Source organism: Dreissena polymorpha, chromosome 1 (assembly GCF_020536995.1).
Source record: "Dreissena polymorpha isolate Duluth1 chromosome 1, UMN_Dpol_1.0, whole genome shotgun sequence".
Lineage (NCBI taxonomy): Eukaryota > Metazoa > Mollusca > Bivalvia > Myida > Dreissenidae > Dreissena > Dreissena polymorpha.
In genome coordinates this window covers 136,256,395-136,275,262 of record NC_068355.1, presented here as the reverse complement: position 1 = coordinate 136,275,262, position 18,868 = coordinate 136,256,395, and the positions used below count along the sequence as shown (strand labels likewise).

General features: G+C 37.4%; 2 protein-coding genes across 3 annotated transcripts in view; one reads left to right on the top strand and one right to left on the bottom strand.

Moving 5' to 3' along the window:
• Positions 1 to 18,868, bottom strand: part of LOC127851064 (rho GTPase-activating protein 39-like) — a 134,825-nt gene that overhangs the window by 104,637 nt on the left and 11,320 nt on the right. The window contains exon 1 of one of the 2 annotated variants that reach the window (XM_052384549.1): positions 14,891 to 15,382. The exons of the other annotated variant lie outside the window; for it this stretch is intronic. Within the exon in view, the coding sequence (XP_052240509.1) occupies positions 14,891 to 14,901 (11 nt within the window). The 5' untranslated portion in view covers positions 14,902 to 15,382. Of the gene's footprint in view, positions 1 to 14,890; positions 15,383 to 18,868 lie in introns of those variants that run through there. 2 annotated transcript variants of the gene reach the window in all.
• Positions 4,698 to 9,912, top strand: LOC127851150 (myb/SANT-like DNA-binding domain-containing protein 4). The gene is made up of 3 exons (XM_052384751.1): positions 4,698 to 5,418; positions 8,503 to 8,613; positions 9,450 to 9,912. The coding sequence occupies exons 1-3, from the start codon at positions 4,992 to 4,994 to the stop codon at positions 9,731 to 9,733; spliced, it is 822 nt and encodes a 273-aa protein (XP_052240711.1). The 5' UTR covers positions 4,698 to 4,991; the 3' UTR covers positions 9,734 to 9,912.

Here is an 18,868-nt window from a genome sequence, read left to right as displayed (position 1 = left end):
GTTCTAAGCTGCATCACACGCAGTATTGGATGTTACGGGGAGTTTTCGCGGCTTATTTTACATTATAACATATTGCTGGTCATAAACCTATAGATACAAAACAGAAAACCAAAAGAAGAATGGAAGTGAAATTTAAACATATGAGTCAACCGGCCACACGAGAACAAACCTGTTTTAGTGGTCTGTCGGGCATTGCTATTTGATTCGATTATTAACAGTATCGAGAATCATCGTGCTCATGCTTAAAGTGATATTATGGGCATTTTGCACTGTTGAATTGAGCTGAAAAGAATTAACAGGTCAAAATAGTTAGTTAAAATGTGGTTACTGATCAATTATCTGCAACTCACCTTGCTACCAGTTGTTTATAAAAATATATTTTATATTCGATATTCTTACGTGACCCACCCAGTCCTGTAAGCCGAAATGATCCGTAAAACAATATTGTGTCTTTGTGTCGTATGAACAAATCTGCACTAAAACTAAATTTAGGTTCAACTCGTAAACGCATGATCAGTTGTCAAACGAAAGAACGGTTGATATTCAAATGCATTGTTTTTCTCTTTCTGGTATATTGTTTTAGTATGTTGATGCTGCATTAATTACTATAAGTGTATATGAAGTAGAAACATCAAAAATAATCAACGGTTGCGATAGACACCTATAAACTGTTACATGCTCATTAATATCACTTTAGTACATTAGGCAATATGGTGGAATAATTATTGTTAAATTTATTAAAAATAATATTTATCATTGTATTGTTGAAAACACATTAAGAATCTATTATTGACATACCATAATTATATTGCTGAATATCTTCTTTTAACATATTTCTGGTCTAAAGAAAATTCCAGGTCACCTAGTTCACGGATAGCGTCTTTATTATATAACGATTATTTTACTGACCGCGAACTCCGGTGATGACCTGTATATAAACTCTGAATGTCCGCGACTTGACCCGAAACCTCGCGGGTTGAAATGCAATTCTTTAAAGTGAGGCCTCGCTTCCACTGCTCTTTATACTTTTACATGTTAACATGTTGACAGGAATATGGAAGTAAGTACTAAATATGAGAACATAGCCTTTTAAGTATAAACGCTTTTGCGCTGGTAATACTCTGAAAATAAAAGGTGTACGCACAAACTGTATTGATGTCGAGAATTGAGTGTAAAACTGTTCTATCTATTAAGCCTTTTCATTAGAGATAAAATTGTTTCATACAGTAAAACAGTGTTACAAAGACGCGGATATGTTTCCAATGTTCTGGTGGTATACTCAAATCAGCCAATGGAATAAATGAAGTGTATTCATTCGTACCTAGCCGCGGGAAATTTTATTTGAATTTTATTGGACACTTACAAAGGTCAAGTCAGGGTGAAAAGCTGGCTTAATGCAGCTTACGCCGAAAAAAATCAAATTTCATACTAACATAATTCTGAAAATGCTATGATACTGATAGCATTTACATGAAAACTAGATTATTGTTGAATACCTAGTAATTATTTTACATGAAGTAGCCATTTAATTCAAACACAAAATCATCAACAGATGTTCTGCCACCACACACAGCACAGTCTTATTATATTCATTTCTAAATTTATGGTCCACAACATACTCTGATCTGGGTCCATGATTGTATCCCAGAGTTCCCCACCAGTTGTGGGTCTACCAGTCCCACAAGTGGACAGTTTGAAATCAAATCAAAAGCAAAACCATATAACTTTGTTTCCAAATATTGGACACATAGCGCAATCTTGAATTACACCAATCACGGGGTATAATTAATTGCAATAGAACAGCACCGCTCATAAACCTGCCTAGAACAGCCCAGCATGTAATTGAAGTCCCTGTATTCCTGCATAGAACACTAATTAGCCAGTCTATGACCATTATCTGGTTGCAGCAATTAGGGGGAATCTTAAGCCAGGAATCTGAGCCATTAAACAGGGTTTAATGCATGTGCTGAAAATGTTGTCCCAATTAAGCATATACAGTCTGCAAAGGCTTATCTGGGGAAACACTTTCTGCCTAAACTGGATTTTTGCTAAGACACTTCCTTTCAAAAAACAAGGGCTGTTTGTTTAACATGCATGCCCCCCATATGGGCTGTCAGTTGTAGTGGCAGCCATTGTGTGAATACGTTTTTTGTCACTGTGACCTTGACCTTTGACCTATTGACCTGAAAATCAATAGGGGTCATCTGCCAGTCATGATCAATGTACCTATGAAGTTTCATGATCCTAGGCCTAATTATTCTTGGGTTATCATCAGGAAACCATTTTACTGTTTCGAGTCACTGTGACCTTGACCTTTGACCTAGTGACCTGAAAATTAATAGGGGTTATCTGCCAGTCATGATCAATGTACCTATGAAGTTTCATGATCCTAGGCGTAAACATTCTTGAGTTATCATCTGGAAACTATTTTACTATTTCGAGTCAATGTGACCTTGACCTTTGACCTAGTGACCTGAAAATCAATAAGGGTCATCTGCCAGTCATGATCAATGTACATATGAAGTTTCATGATCCTAGGCCTAAGCGTTCTTGAGTTATCATCCGGAAACCATCTGGTGGAAGGACCAACAGACCGACCGACCGACTGACATGTGCAAAACAATATACCCCCTCTTCTTCAAAGAGAGGCATAAAAATACCATATTGGAAAGTGTTGTCCCTGATTAGCCTATGCATATTGCACAGGCTTTTCTCCGATGACACTTAATACACATGCATTAAGCACAGTTTCCCCAGAATGTGGATGTAATAATTAGCAGTCTGTGACCTTTATCTGACTGCAGCAATTTCAGGGAAACTGAAGCTAGGAATCTGAGCTATTATCTGCAGCCATTAAAATCCTGGTGCACACATCACACAGACAGTGGCTGGTCTATTTCTCATTTATCACAGGAAGTGGCGCTTGGCCCATGTTCAAATTGGAGAACAGAAGAATGTGTTAATTGCGTGCAATAAAAATGCAATGATTTCCATCTGTGGCTCATTTGAAATGAAAGCAATCAGCGTTAACTCTGTCAGTGCTGGAACCGAATTTTGAAGGCCTTTGCAAACAGTTTGGATCTAGATGAGACGCCACAGAACGTGGCGTCTCATCAGGATCCAAACTGTTTGCTATTCTGATAGTATTCTTTGAAAAAAATAGAAGAACATGCTTATTTTAGAAATTCAGCAGACGACATTTTAGCCGACGACAAATTTCCCAGCATGCAAAGGGTTAAATGGTTGAGTCCACACCTGGGCTGCATGTCTCATTTTACAAGCAAGATCAGACAAGGTTGAGGAATGATATGAGGAAAAAAGTAATCTGCAAAATATTTTGTAATTAATACAAATTTACACTATAGTTGGTCACAGAGAATCTTTTCCATATGTGATATTTATATATTAAAATCAGGTATAGCTGTTATATTACAATAGGACAAATGTACAATTAACAGTGTTGACTTTTTACATACTACCTCTCTACCATAGCTTTTGCATAAGCCTGAAATGCAACACTGTATTGGGTACTCAGGAGTAACAATAGGTTACTTTCTATGTTTTAATAAAAAGGATTTGAAAAGTTCTGCAGTCTGAAATCTGCATCCCCACAAAAACAATTGAGATTCAGAACATCTTTATCTTTGAAAATGCTAAACCAGTAGCAGTTGTTATTTTGCAGTCACTACAAACCCTGGATTAGGCCTGCACACATGACAAAATAATCATTTAAGAAGTTTGTGTATCTTGTGCCATTGTTTAAAATAAAAAAAAATTGTATAAATAAGAATTTCTGTATTTTTTATAACTAAAATTTGTAACTCATCTTCTGCCAGTGGTTATTGATATATGTTGTTGGGTGTTTAATGTTGATAATGTGTTTGTTTTTTTAACCAATCATCAATTTATAAACTACCAAAAATGAAAAATCAAGACTTCCAATAAGGGTTTAGTTCTTATTTCTAATAGTTGGATGCTTGTAATCTTTGAGCATTTCCAACAAGAAATTATATACAAATCAAATATTATACTTCTTTAAACCATTTACCACTTGTAAACGTATTTTGACGCATATGTAGTCCCATAGAAAGTTAAATTTAATTAAAGACCTTTCTGACTAGAATCAAGTTTTAAAGACTTTATTTCAAACCCTTAGATACTGATGAGCAGCAACCAGCATAAAACCTGAACAGACTGCGAGTTACTGGCGTTGGTTTAATGCTGTTTGCATATAGCCATTTTCACTTTGCTTCAAAGGGTTAAGTTTTCTTTTTGTAAGTAACAAAAAGCTTATTAATGCAGTTTAAGAGCTCTAGACATTTTTCAACAACATTCATTTTTTAAATTTGTTATCAATGCTCAGTGATATTTTCCCTTAAACAAATCAATAAATTAAAACATACTAAATCGGAAAACATTTTCACCAAACTGACTAGTCAGTTAACAACATGATTATAAAATCAGTTTTATTTAGCAATTGTCTACACAGATCATTGAACTTAAATATGATTGCAAAAAACTGGTCATCATTTTTAAGGGATAAAATGTTGTGCATATCCAAAATTTAGTTTTCAGTTATCTGTTCAAATCCAAATCCAATTCAAATATAGTACAATGTAGCCCCCCCCCCACCTTAGCAGAGTTATTGGAAAACTACACCCCACTGTAAATCTATCTTAAGACTGATCATGTGACTACACTTATGATTCATCTTAGCCACTGTGACCTTGTAACATTGTGTAGTTTTTAAACCTTGCACAGCATAAAGAAAGTAATATAGTAAATACATACTTGTGAATTTTAGTGATTTTATCATTTCTGTTTGAATAACTTTAAAAGGACTTATCAGCATCAAATGGGCATCAGGAATAAAGTTAGATTTTTGTAGTTAAACTGGTAGATCTAAAGAAGTTTATGACTTACATTTGAAATACATGAACTACTGGATTACAATTCTGAAATACTTAAGCTTCAGAGTATTATTGTAAACAATGGATGGAAAGCGTATAAGGCGAAATCCAAACTTTACTTGGCCAGAAATTGATGCGCTTTTAAAGGAAATAGATAAATACAAGGATATAATATACAGTAAACAGAACACTTCATCAGTGCACTTGAGGAAGCGTCTTGTCTGGGAAATGATTACAAAGGAAGTCAACAAAGCCTGTCCAACGGGGCACGAACGAGACTTCGAGGAAATTCGCAAGAAATGGACGTGCCTTGCGTCGGAAACACGCCGGAAGTTTGTCAACATTGAGAAAGCTGCCGGCCATTCAGAGTTTGCTCCGGAGTTAACTGACGTGGATCTGCGAGTGGCTCAGATTGTGAGGCATAACTCGAGTTCTCAGGACACAGAAATGACAGACCTTGAGACCAAACTGGCTGTGCTGAAGGACTGTGCAGAGTCCACGGTTGAAGGTGGGTGGGGACTGTGCAGAATGCAAAATGGAAGGTGGATGGGGACTGCAGAGTCCACAACGGGAGGTGGGTGGGAACTAGACTCAACAATGGAAGGTGGGTGGGGAACTACTAGAGTCCACAATGAAGGTGAGAACTAGAGTCCACAATGGCAGGTGGGTGGGGAACTACTAGAGTCCACAATGGCAGGTGGGTGGGGAACTACTAGAGTCCACAATGGCAGGTGGGTGGGGAACTACTAGAGTCCACAATGCCAGGTGGGTGGGGAACTACTAGAGTCCACAATGGCAGGTCGGTGGGGAACTACTAGAGTCCACAATGGAAGGTGGGTGGGGCACTAGTAGAGTCCACAATGGCAGGTGGGTGGGGAACTACTAGAGTCCACAATGGCAGGTGGGTGGGGAACTACTAGAGTCCACAATGGCAGGTGGGTGGGGAACTACTAGAGTCCACAATGGCAGGTGGGTGGGGAACTACTAGAGTCCACAATGGCAGGTCGGTGGGGAACTATACTAGAGTCCACAATGGCAGGTGGGTGGGGAAACACTAGAGTCCACAATGGAAGGTGGGTGGGGAACTACTAGAGTCCACAATGGCAGGTCGGTGGGGAACTACTCGAGTTAACAGTGGCAGGTGGGTGGGAAACTTAACTAGAGTCCACAATGGAAGATGGGTGGACTTAGGAGTCCACATTGGATGGTGGGTGGGGACTGCAGAGTACACAATGGAAGGTGGGTGGGAGAACCCTTTCTACCAACACTGGATTTTAATTTAGAAGAGACCTTCTTCAATTTAGAAGTTCCATAAAAGTGGAAGGTGTCGTTCCTCATTAGCTTGTGCAGACTGCACACACAAATCTGGGACAACTCTTTATGCACATGGATGATAAAGATCAGTTCTCCCAGAACGAGGCTCAATTCAGGGAGACTTTCAAAATGTGTGGCTGTGAGAAATTATTTTGATTACATTTCTATTTTACAGTTTTTAGATTTAAATGTCACATCTGCCTGTTGAAAGTAAACTTTTTTATGAAAATATTTTACTTTTTTTTAGAAAATTGTGTTATCAGTGGTACATAAACAATTACAAATTAATAAGCTTTGCACAAAAATGCATTAACTTGTATCAAAATAAAAACACAATAAGTTATGTAATCTAATAGCATTTATAACAGACATGTTTTGAAACATCTAAAAGTTCAATGAAAACATTTCATTACAGGGGATCACAGGGGGAGACATTTCAACCCAAAAAGCATGAAACTGTCTGTTGAAAAGAATTTCACTTTCATCGATGGTTATTTATATACTTCACAGAATGTATTGTTAAGGCCCAGTCTCACTATGATGCCGATGGAGCCCCGGTGCGTGATCCAGGATCTACCGGGGCTCTACAGGGATGAACCATGACTCCACCTGGGATGACCAGGATGAACCAGGAACAACCTGGGCAGCACCTTAGCTCCACCGTGGCCCATACAGACATGGGCAGAGCTACACCAACGACTTGGTTGTCGCAGATGGTGCCCCGGTGAATGCCTGCAGAGTCCCGGAATAGCTACGGTACATCGGTAAACCGGGGCTCTTCCGGGACGCCACTGGCATTCACCGAGGCTCCACCTGGGCATTACCGGCGACGACAGGGTCAAACCAGGGCATTGCCGTAGCTCTGCCGGGGTCTGATAGCGGTATAGCCCCAGGTGAGTGCCGGTGGAGTTACGGTATACTGGGTCTCTGCCGGGATGCTGCCGGCTTTCACCGGGGCTCCACCTGGGCATTACCGGCGACAACCGTGGCTCTGCCGGGGCTTCAACGGGACAAACCGTAGCTAGTAAGGGGTTCACCGGGACTCTGGCGGGTTGTTGACCAGCTTCAACCAGCCGGCAGTGGGAAATAGTGTGACCCCGTTAAAAATGTTCTTCGCATCATCCTGGTTCTCGCCAGTGTTAGCAAACCGGGATGGACCGGGTCTCTACCGGCAATAGTGAGACTTGGGCTTTATTTACTTCGCTAAGTGAATTCTTAGCATTTACCCATTTTTCCTCTTTCAAAAATGGAAAAATTATGAAAAGATAACACAAAATAATTCAAGCAGCCTTTTAAGGTTTAAGAACTGTAAAACAACATTTTGATTTTCTATTCTTCAATTTCTTCGCATAGTTCTATTTGCTATGGTATGCTTCTTTGAAAATCAAAAATAACAAATTACACTTACTTATTCAAAGACATTCCAAGTTGCCTGGAACTATCATCCTTTTTTTCAGCCAAATTCTATCACTGAACAGTCAGTATGAACACATGTTTGAACATCTTACTTTGGAATATTGATATTAGGCATACAAGAAAACAGTTGTAATAAAATAATTTATATCTATTTCCTGCCCAAATATCTGTTATTTCTTACACAATTTCTTTCAAAATGTTAAGGAACCCATAAATCCATACATTCACAAGGAAATGGTCATAATTTGTCAATTGTGTATTCTGATGGCTGATTTATTGGAGCCTTGTTCTGAAAAAATGGGCTTAATGAATGTCCACTAATCAGGCTAATCAGGGATGAAATTTTCTGCCTGGACTGCATTTTTATCATGATAAGACTTGCTTTAAAAGAAACAAGAGCACCGCATAACGGGTGCCAACGCTCGGCTGCGGGTGCATTTTTTAATACATGAAAGCTTGTCAGTTTGTTTTTTTTTTTTTTTTAAAGGTCACAGTGATCTTGACCTTTGACCTAATGACCCAAAAATGGGTGTGGCGTGTAGAACTCATCAAGGTGCATCTACATATGAAGTTTCAAAGTTGTAGGTGGAAGCACTTTGATTTTATAGCAAAATGTCAAGTTTTAGCACGACCCCGGCAGACGACGAGCTGGCTATGACAATACATCTGGTTTTCTTCGAAAACAGCAGAGCTATAAAAACTACATTTAAGTGTTAAGTGTCGTCCCTGATACATGTAAGCCTGTGAGGACTGCACTGGCTTATATGCGACACTAAACACAAGTTAAGCCCAGTTTTCCCAGAACGAGGCTAATATTGTTTGTTATTTTCGTATTCTGGAGACTGTTTTATTGTTATTCCAGTGAAGAACGTGGACCAGGACTCCAAGACAAGCACAGAAGAAGATTCCTCTGACACAGAAGACGAGGAGGAGAATTCTACAGCTTCATGCAAACTCAGGACCTCTGCAAGTGGTAACCATTCAACTTGAAATTATAACCCAGAGCATTCATCTGTAGAGTGTTCTTGAATTTTGCATTAAATGACTTGAAATGACTTAACTAAACTCAATAATGGTTCAATTGATACAACTTAGAGCCATTACTATCTGTGCTTCAATTACACTCTCAAACTAACATCAGCAATAATTCATGTGGGTAAAGTGTCATCTTAGATTAACCCGTAAAGTCTGCACAGGCTAATCTGGCAAGACACTTGATTCAGATGCATTAAGCCCCGTTTACACTTGATTCAGATGCATTAAGCCCCGTTTACACTTGATTCAGATGCATTAAGCCCCGTTTACACTTGATTCAGATGCATTAAGCCTCGTTTACACTTGATTCAGATGCATTAAGCCTCGTTTACACTTGATTCAGATGCATTAAGCCTCGTTTACACTTGATTCAGATGCATTAAGCCCCGTTTACTAAGAGCACGGCTCATTTTCTTGCATATCAGCGACTTTTTTTCTTCTTTATAAAGTACCTGTAAAAGGCCATTATAAATTTCCCAACAGGAAGAAAAATTGTGTTAATTTAATTCCAAAAGTGCATTATCTGCAAGTAAATAAGTAAAATAAGCACTAAAACTGAACATTTTCAGCCAAAAAGCATGTAAATGAATATTTTAATTGGTTTGTGCAATTAATACCAACCATTTAAAAAGACCCATACTTCCAAATCAGAAGATTTCATTACCCAAATAACCCCAATGTCCGGATTTTTTTAGCTTGTTTTCCCCATTTGGTGCAGTACTGCATGGTACTAATCCCAATTGAGCAAAAAAATCACTTGTTAATATCTTGCAGAAAGTGCTGCCTTTGCCAGTCTATCACCGTCCTTGGGAACCTGCGGACAGAAACGTCCCTTAACTGATGAAGATGAAGATACACAAAACACTTTGTATGCCAAACAGCCATTAGATGTCGCTCAGCAGCAAATGTGTGTCGAGAAGAGGCGACTTGAAATCGAAGAAAAACGGTTGCACATCGAAGAACAAAGACTAGAAATTGAGAAAAAACGGCTGGACATTGAAAATCAGAAATTGATGTTGGCAAAACAAAAGTTTGACAAACATCAGAATGATTCTTAAATGATTTGTAAAACAAAATCATTTCAATAAGAGTTTAAAGGCATTTCGTTGTTAAAAATTGTGTCATAATTGAAGAATTGTTTTTGATGGGTGTTGTTTTACCTATTGATTATTTTCATCACAAAATGCTATCTGCATACGCAATCATCTCCAAGGAAAATAAATTGTGTTACAATTTATTATGAATGTGTTTTGGTTGGCATTGTAAATTATAATAAAAATAATAAGGTATAAGAGGAATACATTCCAATATAACATAACTACGGAATCCGGATAGGGCCAAGTTGATTGTCCCGTGTCGACCTTCGAGGTCGACGCACGACATTCAAGGGACGCACGATTGACACTCAACATTTTGAAGTCGACATGCCACAATCAAGATTCAAAGTAACATTCCTACTCAAAATCAACGAAAATATCGTACAATATTTCGTAAAATAAAGCTCAACAATTTAAAATCATTGTTCCTTATGGCAATTGCCGAAATTTCAACGCCGGATGTGGTCTGGTAAAATAGATGTTTGTGGATACAAAATTATCGTTTTTATTACGGTTTTAACATGGTACCATTTTAGTGTTTGTGTGTCGTATGAATAGATATATTCGCAGGAAATTAGCATGGAATTTATTGTGTCTACAAATAAATAAAAATGAGCATTTTGTATCTACAAAAATCGATGTAATCTTACTACATCTAGCGTTGAAATTGTGGTTATTACTATTAGGAAAACTGATGGTTTAGGTGTTAACTTTATTTTTCGAAATACTTTACGAAATTTTCGTTTATTTTGAGCGTTATGGAGACTTTAAGTGTCGCATATTGCGCTGGGTTTTAGAGAAAAAATATTGCAGAAAATCTTGACTGTCAACTGCATTGTCGACTGTCATATAGTGAGTCGCGGTGAATGTCAAGTGTCGCTTTGCATGTCGACTTCAATTGCTGTGTGTCGACCTTCCAGCGAGACACTCCACATTTGAGCGATGCACGATATGATGCGCGACATGCGATATGACACTGGACACTATATAGAGCAAATGTTACCTGTCAACCTAAAATTCCCTAGGTCGACATGCGCCATTTGCTCGATGCACAATCCGACGCGCGACATGACACTCAACACTATATAGAGCAAATTTTGCGCAAGTGTCGCATGTCGACCGGTGTGGGAGTATTTTTTTCAACTGCAAGCATGGTGTTATAGTAACTTTTTCAGCTACAAGTAAAAAATGGCCGCCATGTAGCTGAAAAAGTTACTATAACACCTTGCTTGCAGTTGAAAAAACTAGAGCTTTGTCACAGACGTGACGAATACCCCCACATGCCGCATTGACACATAATATTTTGCATGTCGTCTTCACAAAAAACAGCAGACACCATGCTCAATTTTTAAAACGCACTAAGTGACCCCTTGAACTAGTTTTTGACCCAGAAAGGCCCATGTTCTAACATAGCCTTAAGATCATCTCCATAAAACTTCTGACCAAGTTTGGTGAAGATCGGATGTAAACTACTTGAATTAGAGAGTGGACACCATGCTAAATGTTAAAAAACGCACTAAGTGACCCCGTGACCTAGTTTTAGGCCCGGAATGGCCCATTTTCAAACTTGTCCTAGAGATCATTTATATAAAACTTGTGACCAAGTTTGGTGAGGATTGAATGAAAACTACTTGAATTACAGAGCGGACAACATGGTGAGGTTTAAAACGCACTAAGATACCCCGTGACCTAGTTTTTGACCCGGCATGACCCATATTCAAACTTAACCTAGACATCATCTAGATACAACTTCTGACCAAGTTTGGTGAAGATTGGATGAAAACTACTTGAATTAGAGAGCGGACAACATTGTGATGTTTAAAACGCACTAAGTGACCCCGTGACCTTGTTTTTGACCCGGCATGACCCATATTCAAACTTGCTCTAGACATTATCAAGATACAACTTCTGACCAATTTTGGTGAAGATTGGATAAAAACTACTTGAATTAGAGAGCGGACAACATGGTGAGGTTTAAAACACACTAAGTGACCCACTGACCTTGTTTTTGACCCGGCATGGCCCATGTTCGAACTTGACCTTCACATCATCTAGTTACATCTTCTGACCAAGTGTGGTGAAGATCGGATTTAAACTACTTGAAATAGAGAGCGGACACCATGCTCAATGTGTAAAACATACAAAGTGACCCTGTGACCTAGTTTTTGATCTGGCATGGCCCATGTTCGAACTTGGCCTTCAGATCGTCTAGATAAAACTCCTGACCAAGTTTGGTGAAGATCGGATGTAAACTACTTGAATAAGAGAGAGGACACCATGCTGAATGTTAAAAAACGCACTAAGTGACCCCTTGACCTAGTTTTTGACCCCGCAAGGCCCATGTTCGAACTTGGCCTTAGGATCATCTAGATACAAGTTCTGACCTAGTATGGTGAAGATCGGATGAAAACTTCTTGAATTAAAAAGCGGACAACATGCTGAATGTTTCAAACGCACTAAGTGACCCCGTGACCTAGTTTTTGACCCAGCAAGGCCCATGTTAAAACTTGGCCTAGACATCATGTAGATACTGTAAACGTATAGAAATTCGTCGGTATGAAATTTCGTGGTTTAATGAAAAACAACTAATTCGTTGACACGTAATTTCGTGGATTTCAAATTTTCGGGGAAGGCTGACCGTCATAATAATTATACTTTTATTAAAACAACCAGAGTTATAACGAAGCATAATCTGCTAATCTGTGTTGACAGCAAGACTTGAGGTTAATGTGCACTGAAGCATGAAAGTGTTGCCGATAATTGTCGATAAGAGCGATAAAGCAGCGCACTTGTGGGTTCCAACTCGCTAATTGCCATCGATGTTGTTTTGACAATATTTGCACTTCTCAGCGCAATCGGTTCCCTAGTAGAAACACTTGAGTAATAAGGTCCCCAACATACAGGTGTGAAAACGGTATGTCTCTTTTAAATTTAATTTGCGCATATTGACATATATGATAAATCTGCAAACTGTTAATTTTACGACGTCACGTAAAAGAAATTTGTTTTTCTTCGCATTTGGTAATGCTATTTATAATCTTTATTTACCATGATTAATAAAACGTACAAAAACGATGATGAATAAAAAAAAGCAAAACTGATAGATATAGTGTTATGTGAACTACTGAAGCGAAGTAACTATTACAAAAACAAATATCTCGGATAACTGAAAACACAAGAAAATGTCGGAAATGACATTCTGAAATTTAGGATTAAAAATGTATAAATAATCGTTGGTACTTGAATTCGTGGTTCAGTGGACCAACGAAATCCACGAAAATTCGTACCACACGAAATTTAATGGTTTTACAGTACAACTTCTGACCAAGTTTGGTGAAGATCGGATGAAAACTACTTGAATTAGAGAGTTGACACTTAATACGGACAGACAGACAGATCGACCGACCGACAAGTTCACTCCTATATGCCCCCTAAACTTCGTTTGTGGGGGTATAATTACACCCACACCGTTCGACATAACATGACAGTGGAAAGTGTGGCAGATTTATCAAGGATGACACTTTACACATATGCATTAAACCCTCTTTTCACAGGGTGAAGCTCAAATTCATTGAAAAGCCTTACATGTATATTAACACTGAACGCGTCTTATTAAATGAAGGTAACTATGATTAAACTTAGGGCAATTAATTATTACAGGGTTCCCCATGGCTTAAACATTTCCTAAAGCAAACCAGGTACAAAACAACCCTTAAAATGAAATCTGATTAATTAAGGTCGGTGTTCATCATGTATGAATTGAGAATAGAAGCCTTTAAAATTAGGATAATCATTTTATCAGAAATAAATGACCATGTTCACTGAATGTTGTAAATGCAAGCAAAAACAAGATGCGTTTGTGAAACACAATGTCCCCCTATATGACGTTTGACCTTGAAGGATGACCTTGACCCTTCACCACTCAAAATGTGCAGCTCCATGAGATACACATGCATTTCAAATATAAAATTGCTAGCTTCAATATTGCAGAAGTGACATTACATGAGCAATTTTGACCCATATATTTGACCTTGAAGGATGTCCTTGACCTTGACCTTTCACCACTCAAAATGTGCAGCTCCATGAGATACACATGCATGCCAAATATCATGTTGCACTTCAATATTGCAAAAGTATTCATAAAATAAGCGATTTGGGCCACATATATTTGACCTATGACCTTGAAGGATGACCTTGACCTTTCAACACTCAAATTGTGCAGCTCCATGAGATACACATGCATGCCAAATATCAAGTTGCTATGTTCAATATTTCAAAAGTATTCATAAAATAAGCGATTTGGGCCACATATATTTGACCTCTGACCTTGAAGGATGACCTTGAAGGATGACCTTGAACTTGACCTTTCACCACTCAAAATGTGCAGCTCCATGAGATACACATGCATGCCAAATATCAAGTTGCTATCTTCAATATTGCAAAAGTATTCATAAAATCAGCGATTTTGGCAACATATATTTGACCTCTGACCTTGAAGGATGACCTTGACCTTTCACCACTCAAAATGTGCAGCTTCATGAGATACACATGCATGCCAAATATCAAGTTGCTATATTCAATATAGCAAAAGTTATTGCAAAATGTTAAAGTTGGCGCAAACCAACCAACCAACAGACCAACCAACCAACCAACAGACAGGGCAAAAACAATATGTCCCCCACTTCTATAGTGGGGGACATAAAAACACATAAAATCTTTCATTTAAGCTTTGATTGCAGTGAAATACTATTCATATTGAAGCACATCTGAGTCCATATCCTGCAATTTATAACCAGAACTAAAATCACCTGAAAGCATCCTGATTAACAAGAAATCCAATGTGGGTATGTGACTAGGTTTATTAACCCTTTACCACTTAAATATGTATTTTGACGCACTTTGCTTCTTTGTAAGATCTTATGGGGGAAAGGGTTAAAGGCATCCAACTTAATTAATATGGAAATATTCACTTTTGGACAAATATGTCAGCATTTTGAGAGAGTTTTAAAATAATTTTACGTTTACAAATATATCATTTGGTTTAAAACATAAAGCAAACAAAATAATGTTTAAGTTACAAGATAAAAATGTACTAATACAGTTACAAAATGTTCTTACCTTGCCTTCATGGTTCCTCAAATCTCACAATGCTAAATAACCTACATAAATTCCATTATTTACCACCATTCAGCCACAAATAAAACCTTCTATTTTAATAAATACATTCAGAATTGAGAAATAGCTAGCTCCAAAAATCTTTCATTACTGCAGATAAGGCTATCTTATCTCCGGATACCCTGCTATGCTTGTCTAAAACACTGCACTGCTATTTCTAGTCTACCATAACATACACTCTTCCCCTTTCTTGTCTAGGATTTAATGTACTGCAAGTTCAATACTTCTTTATTTCATCTGCTTTATTAAGCTATTACTACAACAGAATTGAGTCATGAACTTGGGGCATCCAATGATGAATCTTTCATTTTCTGTGGTTACTGCTTTCTCAATGGAGATAAACTGCAGCCTTATCTACATAATCCAGCAATTTACATTTGAAAAGATTCACTTCTCTAAAAAAAGAGGAAAAGGCCTATAATCTTATAGTTGAAGTTTAACTTCTTCATTGAAATATTGTTCATGTTTTTTCCCCATAAATACCACTAATAAACCATGATCTAAAAGTAAGTGTGCTTAATAACAGGATATCAATGACCTTGTTTTTTACAACACATTCATGGTATGTCAAGAGGTCTCTTAGGAAATTGTGCAGAAATCTTCCCAGTATTTGAATTTTTTAACACATGTTGATGACAGTTATATTTAACGGTGATGGATTATATAGATGGCTGAATGATAACAATTTTTACAAAGATTGCTTGATATACAGGGCTCTTGGAAAGGCTTAATTAATTTAGCGTTTTTGTAGGTCATCCATGTTATATTGAAGTCAAATTGTATGTCATGACTGCACATTCAAATTGGACATTCAAGTAAGGAGTGTCTTTTAATATGAGTTTACATTAATAAAACAAAGAAGAATATTATGTATATCAATTCTTCATTTAAATAGATTTTTTTGGCTGACCATTTGAAGATGCGTGCAATTGTTAACAGGACTCTTTTCGGGAAAATTTTTCTCTTCTGAACTTCTACCATTTCTATTTTTACAAGTAAGGAGTCCAGGACTCGTGATTTAAAATCCTAGCGTGACCCCTGATATAATCAGTCTCATGAGTTGCAACTGAGCAGAATTTATTATACAGCAAATCTAAATATTCAATATGTATTGGCAACCAACTATTTGTTAAATATTCTCTCACATAAAATATGTTTTACATTAACGACATTTCACAAAAGTGAACATTATACAATATAAATCACTTGTCCAAACTCCACAAAATACATTACATGTATTTAAGCATCTATATGAGTACATTTGTGCATATATATGGTCTGTGCTCTGTGAAAAGGGGGTTTAATGCATGTGCGTAAAGTGTTGTCCCAAATAATCAGTGAGGGAACAACACTTTCCGCCCAAACTGGATTTTTACTAAGAAGAGACTTTCTTTATACAGAAAATATCATAGAAGCCGAAAGTGTTGTCCCTGATTAGTCTGTGCGGACTGCACAGGCTAATCTGGGACGACACTTTGCCAACATCCATTAAACCCCATTTTCACAGAGCACGGCCCATATAGATGGTTAATTTGTTCACGTCACTGCCCTCCAATAACACTCAATATGCAACATTAAGATTTCAATTCTCATTGTCTACAAGGCATATTTTATCAACCATTTTATCTTTCTCCCAATGACATCATCAGCAAGTTTACCTCATAAATTTCAGTTTTTTATTGTCATTATATATTTCGTAAGAGCAAAACTTGAAATCATTTATCACAATTGTGTACAGTACACTCCACGCGTTTTCCCCAATTTCCCTCCATACTCCGCGGGTTTCGACCTGGAGGGAGATTAAGAAAATCCCGCTTTACGCGGCGTTTGCATGATTTTGGACGCGGCGGTTAACGATCGGCAAAACTGATGAGCCGACGCGGCGGCCCTCGGCGTTGGCAACGCGGGGGAAACTCCGCGTTTTACGAGATAATGATCAATTTAATTTTGTTTGACTTCCTGATTTTCAAATAAAATTACATTTATTACAAGTACATACATGTACATGTAGTATAATATTTACAATTAAAAAAAAAACAATCAAGATAGATCGATCCCAACGTGGTTGTAGAAGTAGTTGTTGTTGTATAGAAAACTCGTTGATTTACGACACACAAAACGTCGTATTTTAATTAATACTTACCAATTAATATAAACACAGTTTGCAACATTGTTTTTATTTTGATAATTTAATCCAAAGTTTTCATGTTAGCGGGTGATTTTCTATACTGAACATGTATATAAATGACCAAGGACCCTAAAAATCTCGCAAATCTGTGTGAATTGACAGTTTGACTAAATCAAAGAAAAGCCGCTTCCTGTCTAAAGGCATAACTTACTAAAGTAAACACGTTCAACGAATGCATAAGGAATGGTTTTAATTGTCGGAACAAAGTCAATTCTCTGCTCGCTAATGCATTGATTTTCTCTTTGTTTGTAGGTTATTCCATTGATTGCTAAAAGGTGGTAACTATTGAGTTGATAATTGCATTTAATATTCACAGGTGTATTCTTGTTGCGTCGACATTCTAAACAATGTTTACCAGTAATTATGGACCAAATCGGCAGAGTGACATTCACACATGTTAATCCCTTTTGTCAAAACACCGCAGACAGCAGTCTACACAATAGGTCAGTAGACAAGCTTTGCGTGTTTTCATAACGTCAAACACTTAAAATCCAGTTCCGCCCAGATGTCTTCTTTAATCAGTTTACAATACAATTAGTGTTAAAATAATTACTCTACTAAAATACTGTAACGATAAATTCGGCGTGTTCGATTTGAAATTATTTTAGAGGAAATATCAACTTATTCGCGATATAATTTCGTTAATAAATACCAAAGGAACTTTTAACCGAAATCAACAAAATTCAATGTTCTCTGCGCTACAAAGTTTGTATAAAAAAAATCAATACACGCACGCTTTGCAGGAGTATACATTGTTCCTTGACCTTGTACATTGCAGCATAATTTTCGCGCGCTTTTGTCGGGAATGACTGTATATTGGAAGCATTTGTAAACGTCATGTTAACAATTAAAAATCGTAGTGTGTTTCGGATTACTAATTATTATTCTCATTTTGAAATTTTACGGAACATTTATTCTTGTGTCATATGTGTTATTATTTAAATATTAATTTGTCAAATGTATTATATTAGACTTAATTCATATTGTAGACGTACCTGTGAATTAAAAAAACATAATTTTTATACGTATTAATTTTCTATACAATTATCTTTTTTATACATGTACTACAGTATTTAAACAATTTATTATAACAATGTTTTTATTTTTTGGCATGCCCAGTAGCACACTGCTAACGCGGCGTTGCGCGGCGATCACTGATAAGAATGGAAAGTGTCTGCATTTACCGACTAGCCTAAAGTAATACACGCCGCGGGAATTAGTGAACGCGGCGTAACACCGAGCGTTTTATCGAGTTCACCTCGCTCTTCCAACGCCGCGTGAACACTCGCTAGCAGAAAAAACCCGCGGAGGGAGCGCGTTTTTTGGGAGACGCGTGGAGTGTACTGTATATGGCAATCAAATCACTATAATGGCAGTATGACTAAGGTTGTTTGGCATAGCTGACTATCTTTTTACCTAGATTTATAGGGATTATTATGCAGCGGAAGAAATCAATGCCCAACAGAATTGCACTTATTATTAATTAAAGGGAATCTAATCTTTCAATAATTGTTTGATGTCGACCAATATCTGTTGCTTACATTTGGGAATTAAAACGTACATTCTCACTTCAATCGTTGGTGTGCATACGTTGATGATCAAAAGGTAAAAATGTCTTTGATCTTGCACCCTGGCTTCATTTTAATAGTGACTTTAAGTAACAAGTGACAAGTAATAAGTGACAATTAGTAACAAGTGACATTAAGTAACAAAAGACAACAAGTAACAAGCAA